Source organism: Capra hircus, chromosome 27 (assembly GCF_001704415.2).
Source record: "Capra hircus breed San Clemente chromosome 27, ASM170441v1, whole genome shotgun sequence".
Classification (NCBI taxonomy): Eukaryota; Metazoa; Chordata; class Mammalia; order Artiodactyla; family Bovidae; genus Capra; species Capra hircus.
The window spans coordinates 10,637,159-10,653,269 of NC_030834.1; the positions used below are offsets into that span (position 1 = coordinate 10,637,159).

Below are 16,111 nucleotides of genomic sequence, written 5' to 3' on the forward strand. Positions count from 1 at the left end.
CTTTTCCAGTCCTGTGGCCACTACTGAGTTTCCCAGACTTGCTGGTGTATTGAATGCAGCACTTCAACACAATCATCTTTTAGGATTTGAAACAGCTCAGCTGGAGTTCCATCACCTCCATTAGCTTTGTTCATAGGTATGCTTCCTAAGGCTCACTTGACTTCACACTCCAGGATGTCTGGCTCTAGGTGAGTGACCACACCATCATGGTTATCCAGGACATTAAGACTTTCTTCTACAGTTCTTCTGTGTATTCTTGCTACCTCTTCTTAATCTCTTCTGCTTCTATTAGGTCCTTGCCATTTCTGTCTTTTACTGTGCTTATCCTTGCATGAAATGTTCCCTTGGTATCACTAATTTTCTTGAAGAGCGCTCTAGTCTTCCTCATTCCATTGTTTTCTTCTACTTCTTTACATTGTCCACTTAAAAAGGCTTTCTCTCCTTGCTGTTCTCTGGAACTCTGCATTCAGTTGGGTTTATATTTACCTTTCTCCTTTTAGGCCATTCAGGAATGACATAAATCAAATCCCTTATGATTTACAGGGGAAGGGATGAATAGTTTCAAGGGACTAGATCTGGTATACAGAATGGCTACAGAACTATGGACTGAGGTTTGTAACATTGTTCAGGAGGTTTTGACCAAAGCCATCTCCAAGAAAAAGAAATGCAAGAAGGAAAAATGTTTATTATCTTATCTTTTAAGTTTATTAAAGACTATATAATTGATACATAGGGCTGCCCTCAGGCTTGACTGTAAATAATCTGCCTGTAATGCAGGAGACTCAGGTTTGATCCCTGGGTCAAGAAGATCCTCTGGAGAAGGGAATGGCTACCCACTCCAGTATTCTTGCCTGGAGAATTCCATGGACAGAGGAGCCTGGCAGTGATACTCCATGGGGTCACAAAGAGTTGGACCTGACTGAGTGACTAACACACAAAAGAAGGCCTTCATCCACTAATTAAGTCCCTCTCCACTGCTAAGCGCTTTCTGTTTTACATATATTCACAGACACCCACATCCACAAACATCACTAATGATATATTATGAATTTATTCCCATACCTGAAGGTATAAATATAGGGCTAGCACATTTTAAGAAATAGACATTTTTGGTTATTTCCTATCATTATATTGCAGACATTGTGTTTTGTCCACGTATGCTGATAATGATAAATTTGGGGGGTTTAAAGATAAAGCTGGGCTGGTGCCAGGAGCCAGCGTGAGGAAGTCTGCCCATGGTAAAGGTCATGAAGAAGGAGGCTCAACATACGCAAAGGTGGGATCGAGCCTCAGGAGTCCCCCTGGAAATTCTCGAGCATCTTCTCCTAAAACCAGAGTCTGCCTACTTTATTGCTTTATGCTTTCACTTACACTTTTGACATTTTGGGGGGCTGTCCCCCCCCAATCTCTCTCTGAGAAAGAGTTAACTTAAAGCTCCAGCTAATAAAATTCCTGGGCATGACAAGAGTGTTTCAGTTCACAAACTCCTCTGAAAGTTCTCTAGCCTGCCTGACAGGCTCGTCCGGCCACATGTGATTGTTCACAGCCTCCCAGCTGTGAGAGGCACAAGATGCTTTAAACTTTCTAAATACAGATTCTTTTGAGAAGTCAGAAAATTATTAGTATAGTATAGTGGGTTGATTAGGAATTATATTGGTGAAGGATTTTTTTATTTATTGGGCCAATGTTTGCTGCTAAGTCTCCATATCCCCTGCCCTTATACACATTAATGAATATAACTAGCATATAAGAGAAATAAGTATTAACCTTTGATATTAATTCATGTTAAACCTTAGGCTAAGTAAATTCCTTTCTTAATTGTAACCCACTGCACCTTCACCCTATAGGAATGCAACTTTATCTCATGCCTTCGGAGGGTGGCACTTGGTTTAAGAAAATTCACCCCAGGAAGAATAAGTTTTATGGTTGACTGACCGTTACCAGAAAGGGCCATAAAATTTCAGCAGGCCTCATGGCCAGAAGATGATGTAAAGCCCCCAAGACATTTGTATAAAGCACCTGATTTTGATAAGGGTCAGGTCTGTTGAACCCGTGTGACTCTGTATTCCATCTCTATGTGTAACAAAAGTATATAAGCGGATCTGAAAAATAAAGAGATGGACCAGTTCCTGGAAAGACTGGTTTCCCCCATGTGGTCTCTTTTCATTCTCTTTTTTTCTGGCTGAATTCCGATCTGGAGCGTGGAGGCTCACCATATCTACTTACTTGCCCTGGCTTCTAAGACCCACGCGAGAGGGAGCCCAAGGTGGGGCATCCTCCGCTATTCACGTGGATGCTGGTGGCCTACGTAGGTGGTGCAAACTCCTTGTCTTGGAGTTTTATTGGTTTTCTGCATAAACCAAGTTATTCAGCCTCTTTTCTCCACTAATTTTCCTACTACACTATTCTTTCCCAATCTCTCTTTATATCTCTAATCAAATAATTCTTTCCTAAGACACCGACTCTGTCCCCACTTCAAATTCCCTGGATCCACTGGGGCTGGACCCGGGCAGGCTGGAGGAAGCACAAGCTGGAATCAAGATTGGCGGGGAAAATATCAATAACCTCAGATATGCAGATGACACCAGCCTTAGCGCAGAAAGCAAAGAGGAACTAAAAAGCCTCTTGAGGAAAGTGAAAGTGGAGAGTGAAAAAGTTGGCTTGGCTTAAAGTTCAACATTCAGAAAATGAAGATCATGGGCATCTGGTCCCATCACTGCATGGCAGGTAGATGGGGAAACAGTAGAAACAGTGTCAGACTTAATTTTGGGGGGCTCCAAAATCACTGCAGATGTTGATTGCAGCCATGAAATTAAAAGATGCTTACTCCTTGGAAGGAAAGTTATGACCAACCTAGATAGCATATTCAAAAGCAGAGACATTACTTTGCCAACAAAGGTCCATCTAGTCAAGGCTACGGTTTTTCCAGTGATCATATATGGATGTGAGAGTTGGATTGTGAAGAGAGCTGAGCACTGAAGAATTGATGCTTTTCTTTAAAAAATTTTTATTTTTACTTTATTTTACTTTACAATACTGTATTGGTTTTGCCATACATTGACATGAATCCACCATGGGTGTACATGAGTTCCCAAACATGAACCCCGTTCCCACCTCCCACCCCATATCATCTCTCTGGATGAAACTGGAGAATTGATGCTTTTGAACTGTGGTGTTGGAGAAGACTCTTGAGAGTCCCTTGGACTGCAAGGAGATCCAACCAGTCCATCCTCAAGGAGATCAGTCCTGAGTGTTCATTGGAAGGACTGATGTTGAAGCTGAAACTCCAATATTTTGGCCACCTGATGCGAAGAGTTGACTCACTGGAAAAGACCCTGATGTTAGGAGGGATTGGGGGCAGGAGGAGAAGGGGACGACAGAGGATGAGATGGCTGGATGGCATCACCAACTCGATGGACATGAGTTTGAGTGAACTCTGGGAGTTGGTGTTGGACAGGGAGGCCTGGCATGCTGTGATTCATGGGGTCGCAAAGAGTCAGACATGACTGAGTGACTGAACTGAACTAAAAGATTATTGAAATATTAAATTTCTTTTCCCTACATATCAAAAGTGATTTCAATGAGTTTTATTTATAATACTGAAATCTGAAAGTGTTGTTCTAATTTACACATCAATATTTCTTCTTCTTCTTCTTTTTTTTTTTTTTTTTTTTTGATATTTAGTGTAGCCCAACTTCCCAGGTGGCCTTAGTGGTAAAGAATCTGCCTGCCAATGCAGCAGGCACAAGAGATGTGGGTTCAGCCTTGGTCTGGGAAGATCCCTTGGATTAGGAAATGGCAATCCACTCCAGAATTCTGGCTTGGAAAATCCCATAGACAAAGGAGGCTGGCTGGTTATGGTCCATGGGGTTGTAGAGTTGGACACAGCTGAGCACACATATACACACACAACGCACTGGTGATAAATATTTTAATGTAAAATTTTGAAATTAGGAGTAAAATATCACTTATTTCATATTTAAAATCTAATCCCCCAAATTTCCACTATCCTGATTTAACATAAATAACAGAGGTTACCATCATTACATTTTTACTAATGTAGTGAAAGAAAAAAGATGGCCAGCTAGAGCAGAAGCAATAAACAAATAAATATTATTAAATTTTATTAAGTGAAGAATGACTTGCTATTTCAGACTGGATATATAATTTGACTTTCTAGTGTTTAGTCTCTAAATTGTGTTTGACTTTTTGCAACCCCATGACTATAGCCCACCAGGCTCCTCTGTCCATGTCATTTCCCATGTAAAAATACTGGAGTGGATTGCCATTTCCTTCTTCAGGGGATCTTTCTAACCCAAGGAATTCTTAGCAGAAAAAATGAAATGAAAACATATACCTCAGCCACTTGTCAGTAATATTTTTAATGTCAGAAAATGAAGAAAAGTAATCTCACAACATTCAGCACAAATACAATGGAATTAAACTACCATCACATTTCTCTTTGACAGGACTGAAGGAAACAGAACAGCCCAACTGAGCTTACAAAGTTTTGGGAGAGCAGAACTAAAACTTAATAATTTTGTGCCAACAGAGTGAGCGGTTTTTTTTTTTTTTTAATGTGGAAAGACAACATTTTTGCATTGTTGATATGCTAGAACTCTAAATGCATACCGCACAAGATATATTTCTCTCTACTTTAAAGTGGTATTCCAGCACCCTATCTCTCCCATTAAAATAGATGAACAATGTCATGTCAGAAACAACATTTATCTAGAATATAAAATCTAAATAAATAAATTCCTTATAAAGTTTAGAAAAAAGTTAACATAATAGACCAAATCTCTTAGGAACATCAAAGTATTTTTAAAATAAAACTTTTTACTATAAAATAGAATATACATAAACCTAGTCTTACTGGAATGTTAATTTCATAATGTGTAAAATATCAAATTATGACAAAGGTCCTTCTAGTCAAAGCTATCATTTTTCAGCAGTCATATATGGATGAAAGAGTTGGACTAAGAAGAAAATTGAGCCCTGAAGAATTGATGCTTTTGAACTGTGGTGTTGGAGAAGACTCTTGAGATTCCTTAGACTGCAAGGAGATCCAACCAGGCCATCCTAAAAGAAACCAGTCCAGAATATGCATTGGAAGGACTGATGCTGAGGCTGAAACTCCAATACTCTAGACACCTGATATGAAGAACTGACTCATTTGTAAAGACCCTGATGCTGGGAAAGATTGAAGGCAGGAGGAGCAGGGGACGACAGACGATACAATGGTTGGATGGCATCACCGACTCAATGGACATGAGTTTGAGTAAACTCCGGGAGTTGGTGACAGGGTCTGGTGTGCTGCAATCCATGGGGTCCCAAAAAGTCGGACACAACTGAGTGACTGAACTGAACTGACACTTGAAACTAATATGATATTGTATGTTAATTACAGCTAAACAAAATCTATCAATAAACATCAACCTTTAAGTTTGGTTTGAGATTTTACAAAAAATATTGAGGCTGAAGGCTTAAAGCAGAGAATTGAACAAAGAAAAGCAAAAGATCAGACAAAAAATGATAACAATTAAAACGAACAACAATGAACGTAAAAAACAAAACATGAAAATGTAGCTAACCTTGTTTACAGAGAAGTTTCATAGAAAATTCAAGACAAAGCATCAGCATTCTATATCTTCTAAAACCAATCAAGTAAATTGTAATACTGAATATTCAGTTCAGTTCAGTTGCTCAGTCATGTCCGACTCTTTGCGACCCCATGAATCGCAGCACACCAGGCCTCTCTGTTCATCACCATCTCCCGGAGTTCACTCAGACCCATGTCCATCGAGTCTGTGATGCCATCCAGCCATCTCATCCTTGGTCGTCCCCTTCTTGTCCTGCCCCCAATCCCTCCCAGCATCAGAGTCTTTTCCAATGAGTCAACTCTTTGCATGATGTGGCCAAAGTACTGGAGTTTCAGCTTTAGCATCATTCCTTCCAATGAAATCCCAGGGCTGATCTCCTTCAGAATGGACTGATTGGATCTCCTTGCAGTCCAAGGGACTCTCAAGAGTCTTCTCCAACACCACAGTTCAAAAGCATCAATTCTTCGGTGCTCAGCCTTCTTCACAGTCCAACTCTCACATCCATACATGACTACAGGAAAAACCATAGCCTTGACTAGACGGATATTAGTCGGCCAAGTAATGTCTCTGCTTTTGAATATGCTATCTAGGTTGGTCATAAATTTTCTTCCAAGGAGTAAGCGTCTTTTAATTTCATGGCTGCAATCACCATCTGCAGTGATTTTGGAGCCCCCAAAAATAAAGTCTGACACTGTTTCCACTGTTTCCCCATCTGTTTCCCATGAAGTGATGGGACCAGATGCCATGATCTTCATTTTCTGAATGTTGAGCTTTAGGCCAACTTTTTCGCTCTCCTCTTTCACTTTCATCAAGAGGCTTTTTAGCTCCTCTTCACTTTCTGCCATAAGGGTGGTGTCATCTGCATATCTGAGGTGATTGATATTTCTCCCAGCAATCTTGATTCCAGCTTGTGGTTCTTCTAGTCCAGCGTTTCTCATGATGTGCTCTGCATAGAAGTTAAATAAGCAGGGGGACAATATAGAGCCTTGATGTACTCCTTTTCCTGTTTGGAACCAGTCTGTTGTTCCATGTCCAGTTCTAACTGTTGCTTCCTGACCTGCATACAGATTTCTCAAGAGGCAGGTCAGATGGTCTGGTATTCCCATCTCTTGAAGAATTTTCCACAGTTTATTGTGATCCACACAGTCAAAGGCTTTGGCATAGCCAATAAAGCAGAAATAGATGTTTTTCTGGAACTCTCTTGAATATTACAAAACTGAATACTGATAAATTTGATTTCATTTCTATAATGTTGACCAAATCATACACTGATTTTCTTTTTGGAAAGTAGTGAAACAAGGGACCCAAATTTTACATTTTTAAGAAGTAAATATTGAATGCAAAAGTAACTACAAATCTGTATTGCCAGATTAAAATGGATAAACAGTTGAGAAAAAGAATGTTTTTTGCATAAATATACTTTCTTATAGAAGCCTCTTCATAGAAACTTCAGAAATTCTCTAACATGTCTTTAAGAATATCTTCTGTAAAATACTATATAGCTTTAAATTTTAATTATTAAGAGTATGAAGAAGACATATGTTCACAATATAGTAAAATATGCATTTATTTGCATGAGAAAATGATTTTTTTAAATTTAAATGTGTTACCAATTCATAAGTTTTGAGTGCTTACAATAAATTCAGTACACATATAGTACAGTTCACTAAATAGTGTTTTGATTGGTTGGTAATCAGCTGATTTTCTTTGTGTTAGTTAGCTATTCCTAGGCAAGACTGGATAAAAGAGGAACATAGATTTTCATTTCTCCTAAACAGGATAGATTTTTTGCTTTGAATTACTCAAAAAATAACATAAAATTTAGAATTACCAAAACAAAAGTAGCTTACCCCATTTCCTCTGCATTTTATAGTGGCATTACAATTATATCCCATTAAAGGAACTTCTTTGCAGGTTTTATTTATACAATACTAAAACAAAAAAAGCAATATTTCATAGTTATTTACAAATCTGACACAAGGAAAGAATTAACTTTATCATGTGTATACAAAAGAAAAAAAGACATACTTGCTGAGACTTTATATTATGCATCACTCTGATTTTGGAACAAAGATTCTATCAATCCAATACAAAAAACTAAACAATAGTAAGAGTTAAAGCCAGAAAGAAAAACACCAATACAGTATACTAACACATATATATGGAATTTAGGAAGATGGCAATGACGACCCTGTATGCAAGACAGGAAAAAAGACACAGATGTGTATAACAGACTTTTGGACTCAGAGGGAGAGGGAGAGGGTGGGATGATTTGGGAGAATGGGAATTCTAACATGTATACTGTCATGTAAGAATTGAATCGCCAGTCCATGTCTGACGTAGGGTGCAGCATGCTTGGGGCTGGTGCATGGGGATGACCCAGAGAGATGTTGTGGGGAGGGAGGTGGGAGGGGGGTTCATGTTTGGGAACGCATGTAAGAATTAAAGATTTTAAAATTTAAAAAATAAAAAAAATTAAAAAATTAAAAAAATAATAATAAAATGCTGCAAGAAAAAAAAAATAAAATAAAATCTGAGCATGTTTGCCTTAACAGTTTATGCAGTGATGCCATATAATTTTGGTTTTAATACTTACAATTGGGAACTGAAATGAGAATCGCCATTATGGGAGTTAATGTTCTGCTATGAATAATTGGTTAGATTAATATTAATGATTTGTCTGCTCAAAAACTGGAAAATAATTTATTATTTTAGTTTCAGTGTAAATATAAATTACTATTTTGGATGGTAAATTATCATAAATCCTTGTTATAATACCAATTATAATAGTTCATCAAGAGAAATATTTTAACCTAATATATATGCATTGCAAAACGCTAGTTATGTTGAAGTGGTTAATCAGGGGTTAAATTAGTCATTTTTTCCCCTCATTTACTTTTCTCTATTTTTTAAGCTAAGGTTGTAACATATAGTCTCTTGGCATCTTTAAATATATCAGTGTAACACATGATGAAATCATTGAAAAGAAGAATGAAATTCAGCATTTTCCAATTATTTCCTGAAAATTAACATATAGCCAATGAGTAAATAATGCTGTGCAAACCATCTATCTTTGCTCTTTCTCTTGGATAAAATATTGGAAGTGTTAGCCAGAGCAATCAGGCAAGAAAATATGAAAAGTACACACATTATAAATAAACAAGTAAAATGATCTCTTTGCAGGTGATATAATCTTGTATGTCAACTCTAAAGACTCCACATACACAAAAGTTTGTTAGAACTAATCAACAATTCAGTAAAATTTCAGGATAAAATATTAACATAAAAAACTAAAGACATTTCTGTAACAATGGACATTCTAAAAAGGAAATTAAGAATATAGTTCTATAAAGAATAGCATCCACTATTATCAGACAATTAAAATTAACCAAGAAGCATAAACTAAAAACTGAAAGAAATACTAAAAAAATTTAAAACCAGAAAAATAAAATTTATCCTGTGTATATGGGCTGGAAGACATAATATTATTAATACATCAATACTATCCAAAGCTTCTATAAATTCAATGCAATCTGTCAAAATTTCAAGACAGATAGCTTTTTCATAAATAGAAAAACTCATCATAAAATGTGCATGGAATCACAAGAGATTCTATATAGCTAAAACAGTCTTTAAAAAGAACAAAATTGGAGGACTCACACTTCTTTATTTCAAAACTTACTGTAGTGTTCACTTCAGCTGCACATGTACTAAAATTGGAATGACACAGAGAAGATCAACATGGCTCCATGGTCAAAGCTATGGTTTTTCCAGTGGTCATGTATGGATGTGAGAGCTGGCCTGTGAAGAAGGCTGAGTGCCAAAGAATTGATGCCTTTGAACTGTGGTGTTGGAGAAGACTCTTGAGAGTCCCTTGGACTGCAAGGAGATCCAACCAGTCCATCCTGAAGGAGATCAGTCCTGGGTGTTCATTGGAAGGACTGCTGCTGAAGCTCAAACTCCAATACGTTGGACACCTCACGTGAAGAGCTGACTCACTGGAAAAGACTCTGATGCTGGGAGGGATTGGGGGCAGGAGGAGAAGGGGACGACCTAGGATGAGATGGCTGGATGGCATCACCGACTCAATGGACATGAGTTTGGGTGAACTCCAGGAAATGGTGATGGACAGGGGGGCCTGGCATGCTGTGATTCATGGGGTCGGCAAGAATCGGACACGATTGAGTGACTGAACTGACTGACTGACTGACTGATGCAAGAGTGACACTGAAATACATGAAGTGTTCCATATTTAAACAACAACAACAACAACATCAACTTTTGCACAGTGAGTCAACTCTTCACATGAGGTGGCCAAAGTACTGGAGTTTCAGCTTTAGCATTATTCCTTCCAAAGAACACCCAGGACTGATCTCCTTTAGAATGGACTGGTTGGGTCTCCTTGCAGTCCAAGGGACTCTCAACAGTATTATCCAACACCACAATTCAAAAGCATCAATTCTTCGGCACTCAGCTTTCTTCACAGTCCAACTCTCACATCCATACATGACTACTGGAAAAACCATAGCCTTGACTAGATGGATCTTAGTCGGCAAAGTAATGTCTCTGCTTTTGAATATGCTATGTATGTTGGTCATAACTTCTTCCAAGGAGTAAGCATCTTCTAATTTCATGGCTGCAGTCACCATCTGCAGTGATTTTGGAGCCCCCCAAAATAAAGTCTGATACTGTTTCTACTGTTTTCCCATCTATTTCCCATGAAGTGATGGGACCAGATGCCATGATCTTCGTTTTCTGAACGTTGAGCTTTAAGCCAACTTGTTCACTCTCCTCTTTCACTTTCATCAAGAAGCTTTTTAGCTCCTCTTCAATTTCTGCCATAAGGGTGGTGTCATCTGCATATCTGAGGTTATTGAGATTTCTCCTGGCAATCTTGATTCCAACTTGTGTTTCTTCCAGTCTGGTGTTTCTCATGATGTACTCTGCATATAAGTTAAATAAGCAGGGGGACAATATACAGCCTTGATGTACTCCTTTTCCTGTTTGGAACCAGTCTGTTGTTCCATGTCCAGTTCTAACTGTTGCTTCCTGACCTGCATATAGGTTTCTCAAGAGGCAGGTCAGATGGTCTGGTATTCCCATCTCTTGAAGAATTTTCCAGTTTATTGTGGTCCACACAGTCAAAGACTTTGGTATAGTCAATAAAGCAGAAATAGATATTTTTCTGGAACTCTCTTGCTTTTTTGATGATCCAGCAGATGTTGGCAATTTGATCTCTGGTTCCTCTGCCTTTTCTATAACCAGCTTGAACAACAGGAAGTTCATGTTTCACTTATTGCTGAAGCCTGGCTTGGAGAATTTTGAGCATTACTTTACTAGCATGTGAGATGAGTGTAATTGTGCGGTAGTTTGAGCATTCTTTGGCATTGCCTTTCTTTGGGATTGGAATGAAAACTGACCTTTTCCAGTCCTGTGGCCACTGCTGAGTTTTCCAAATGTGCTGGCATATTGAGTGCAGCACTTTCACAGCATCATCTTTCAGGATTTGAAATAGCTCTACTGGAATTCCATCACCTCCACTAGCTTTGTTCATAGTAATGCTTTCTAAGGCCCACTTGACTTCACATTCCAAGATGTCTGGCTCTAGATGAGTGATCACACCATCGTGATTATCCGGGTTGTGAAGATCTTTTTTGTACAGTTCTTCTGTGTATTCTTGCCACCTCTTAATATCTTCTGGTTCTGTTAGGTCCATACCATTTCTGTTCTTTATAGAGCCCATTTTGCATGAAATGTTCCCTTGGTATCTCTAATTTTCTTGAAGAGATCTTTAGTCTTTCCCATTGTGTTCTTTTCCTCTATTTCTTTGCATTGATCACTGAAGAAGGCCTTTTTTGCACAGTAAAAGAAACTATAAATGTGACAAAATGTCTACCCTCAGAATAGTTGAAAATATTTGCAAATGAAGCAACTGACAATTAATCTTCAAAATATACAAAAAGTTCATTAAGCTCAGTATAAAAAAAAAGTAATAAAAAAGTAAGACCTAAATGGATATTTCTCCAAATATAGATGACCAACAAATACATGAAAATATGTTCAACATCACTAAAAAATCAGTGAAATGCAAATCAAAACTACAGCAGGATATCACCTCACACAGGTCAGGATGGCCACCATCAAAAACCCAACAAACAATAAACGATGGAGACCTTTTGGAGAAAAGGAAACCTCTATACACATTGATGAGAATGTAAATTTATGGGGCAACTATGGAGAACAGTATGGAGGTTCCTAAAAAAACTAAAAATAGAATTGGCATATGATCCACCAATCCCACTCTTTTATATATATTCAGAGAAAACCATAATTTGAAAAGACATATACAATGTTCATAGCAGCACTCTTTACAATAGCCAGAACATGGAAGCAACTAAAATGTTGATCAACAGAGAAATGGATAAAGAAGATGTGATACATACATACAATGGAATATTATTCAAACATAAAAATGAACAAAATTCTCATTTGCAGAGACATGGATGGACCTCAAGAGCATCATGCAGAGTGAAGTAAATCAGAAAGAAAAAAAAAATCATATATCAAAGCATATATCTGGAATCTAGAAAAATGGTATAGATGATCTTATTTGCAAAGCAGTAAGAGAGACACTAGCATAGAAAACAAATGCATAAGTACCAAGGGTGAGGAGGGGTGGGATGTGTTGGGAGATTGGGATGGACACATAATACACTATGGATACTATACATAAAATAGAAAGCCAATGAGAACCTACTGTATAGCACAGGGAACTCTGCTCAGTGCCCTGTCGTGACCTAGATGGGAAGGAAATCCAAAAAAGAGAGGGTATATGTGTACATATGGCTGGTTCCCTTTGCTGTACAGCAGAAACTGACACAGCAGTGTAAAGCAACTATACTGCAGTTTAAAAAAAAAAAAGGTAAGCACTATATGAAAACCACGTTGTTCTGGCATAAATTCAGACAAACTGACTAGTGAAACAGATTATATATGGTCAAGCGAATGCACTTAACGCCACTGAATGGATACTTGAAAATGGTTAAAAGTGTGAATTTTATGCTATGTACGTGTTATCCAATTTAAAAAGTTAAGAGAAAAACTTGCACAGAGGTGTTTGGCACCCTTAAGTCTCCTAGATAACAGTCATGATCAAAGTCTCTGGCAATCTTGATCCATTTTCCAAAATTCTCCATGTGAATTTAATCACCTATGCTTCCTCATTTTTGTCAAACTACCTAACTAACCTATAATAAGGGAAAATGCCCTATCTTTACAAATTCCAATCTTTCTTAGGAATCTAGATTTCTCAAATACCATTAGTATTGCTTTTCAGATCATCTGGATGAAACAGAACTATAAAAAGAGTACAAGTCACATAGTTATATCAATTGACAAAGCAAAAGTATTTGACAACATTTAACATCTATTTGCAATTGCTAAGGGTCATATTCAAACCTACACCTAGTAAAATAACTGACTGTAAACGACAATGTTTTCCCCTTAATGAGGAAGAAAGCAAGTGTGTCTATTCTCAAGACTTTCATTAAACATAGTACATGAAGTTTTAGCCAGTGCAATAAGCAAGGAAACAAATAAAAGTTATGTGGAGAAGGCAATGGCACCACACTCCAGTACTCTTGCCTGGAAAATCCCATGGACGGAGGAGCCTGGTGGGCTGCTGTCCATGAGGTTGCTAAGAGTCGGACACGACTGAGATTTCACTTTCACTTTTCACTTTCATGCATTGGAGAAGGAAATGGCAACCCACTCCAGTGTTCTTGCCTGGAGAATCCCAGGGACGGGGGAGCCTGGTGGGAGGTTATCTATGGGGTCACACAGAGTCAGACAAGACTGAAGCAACTTAGCAGCAGCAGCAGCAGCAGAAAAAACAAACAAACAAAAAACAAAATAAACAAAAAAACCTGTCTTTATTTGAAAATGAAGTGATTGTCTACATACAAAATTCTAAGGATTCTACAAAAATGTTCTAGAAATAACAAAATAATTCAGCGAGGTTTTGGGTGCACGTTGAACATATTGAAAATTACATTTATATAAACACGTGAAAGATGAAATTAAAAACACAATGTCAGTTATACTTACTCCAAAGTGAATAAAATGTTGACATGCAGTCAAATAGAAGATACACAACATCTATACCTTAAAAATTATAAAATGCTGATGAAAGAAATCAATGACTACTTAAATAATTGAGGCAACTTACCATTTTCATGCATTGAAAAATTCAACATAATAAAGATATTCACTCTTCCCAAATTAAACTACAGTTTTAACATAATTCTTATTAAATTTCTGAAGAGTTTTATGTTGTCTCATAAAAGTTCATTTGAGCTTCCCCAGTGGCTCAGAGGTAAAGAATCCACCTACAATGAGGAAGCCGTAGGAGACATGGGTTCGATCCCTGGTTCAGGAAGATTCCCCTAAAGGAGGGTAGGGCAACTCACTCCAGTATTCTTGCCTGGAGAAATCCATGGACAGAGGAGCCTGGCTGGCTACAGTCCATGGCATCACAAAGAGTTAGACATGACTGAACAACTAATAGGGCTTCTCTGATAGCTCAGTTGGCAAAGAACCCGCCTGCAAAGCAGGAGACCTTGGTTGGATTCTTGAATGCGGAAGTCCGCTGGAGAAGGGATATGCTACCCACTCCAGCATTCTTTTGCCACCCACTTTAAGCAGTGCTAGCAGAAAAGAACCTGCCTGTCAATGCAAGAGACATAGACCCAGGTTCAAACCCTGGGTCAGGAAGATCCCCTGGAGGAGGGCATGGCAACCCACTCCAGAATTCTTGCCTGGAGAATCCCATGGATGGAGAAACCTGGCAGACTGCAGTCCACAGGGTCGCAAGAGTCAGACAAGACTGAAGCAACTTAGCATGGCATGGCATAAGTTTATTTTACAGTTTATATTGAAAAGTGCAGGGCCTAGAATAACCAAAACTATATTTTGAAAGAAAAGTAAAATGAGAAGAATCACTCTGCTTATTATTAAAGCTTACTAAGTCAAGTGGGCCTTAGAAAGCATCATTATGAACAATGCTAGTGGAGGTGATGGAATTACAATTGAGCTATTTCAAATCCTGAAAAATGATGCTGTGAAAGTGCTGCACTCAATATGTCAGCAAATTTGGAAAACTCAGCAGTAGCCACAGGACTGGAAAAGGTCTGTTTTCATTCCAATCCCAAAGAAAGGCAATGCCAAAGAATGCTCAAACTACCGCACAATTACACTCATCTCACACGCTAGCAAAGTAAATTATCCAAGCGAGGCTTCAGCAATATATGAATTGTGAAATTCTAGATGTTCAAGCTGGCTTTAGAAAAGGCAGAAGAACCAGAGATCAAATTGCCAACATCTGCTGGATCATCGAAAAGCAAGAGGGTTCCAGAAAAACATCTATTTCTGCTTTATTGACTATGCCAAAGCCTTTGACTGTGTGGATCACAAGAAACTGTGGAAAATTCTTCAAGAGATGGGAATACCAGACCATCTGACCTGCCTCTTGAGAAACCTATATGCAGGTCAGGAAGCAACAGTTAGAACTGGACATGGAACAACAGACTGGTTCCAAATAGGAAAAGGAGTACATCAAGGCTGTATATTGTCACCTTGCTTGTTTAACTTATATGCAGACTACATGGTGAGAAACGCTGGGCTGGAAGAAGCACAAGCTGGAATCAAGATTGCTGGGAGAAATATCAATAACTTCAGATATGCAGATGACACCACCCTTATGGCAGAAAGTGAAGAGGAACTAAAAAGTCTCTTGATGAAAGCGAAAGAGGAGAGTGAAAAAGTTGGCTTAAAGCTCAACGTTCAGAAAACAAAGATCATGGCATCTGGTCCCATCACTTCATGCGAAACAGATGGGGAAACAGTGGAAACAGTGTCAGACTTTATTTTTTGGGGCTCCAAAATCACTGCAGATGGTGATTGCAGCCATGAAATTAAAAGACGCTTACTGCTTGGAAGGAAAGTTATGACCAACTTAGACAGTGTATTGAAAACAGAGACATTACTTTGTCAGCAAAGGCCTGTCTAGTCAAGGTTATAGTTTTTCCAGTAGTCATGTATAGATGTGAGAGTTGGACTGTAAAGAAAGCTGAGCATCAAAGAATTGATGCTTTGAACTGTGGTTTTGGAGAATACTGTTGAGAGTCCCTTGGACTGCAAGGAGATCCAACCAGTCCATTCTAAAGGAGATCAGTCCTGGGATTTCTTTGGAAGGAATGATGCTAAAGCTGAAACTCCAGTACTTTGGCCACCTCATGCGAAGAGTTGACTCATTGGAAAAGACTCTGATGCTGGGAGAGATTGGGGGCAGAAGGAGAAGGGGACGACAGAGGATGAGATGGCTGGATGGCATCACCGACTCGATGGACGTGAGTTTGAGTGAACTTTGGAAGTTGGTGATGTACAGGGAGGCCGGGAGTGCTGCAATTCATGGGGTCGCAAAGAGTCGGACACGACTGAGCTGCTGAAGT

At 38.6% G+C, this 16,111-nt stretch overlaps 1 protein-coding gene across 1 annotated transcript in view; it reads right to left on the reverse strand.

The window, feature by feature from the left end:
* ADAM18 (ADAM metallopeptidase domain 18) overlaps positions 1-16,111 on the reverse strand; it is a 141,761-nt gene that overhangs the window by 17,590 nt on the left and 108,060 nt on the right. Inside the window, exon 17 of the mRNA XM_018041761.1 lies at positions 7,454-7,534. Within this exon, the coding sequence (XP_017897250.1) occupies positions 7,454-7,534 (81 nt within the window). The remainder of the gene's footprint in view (positions 1-7,453; positions 7,535-16,111) is intronic.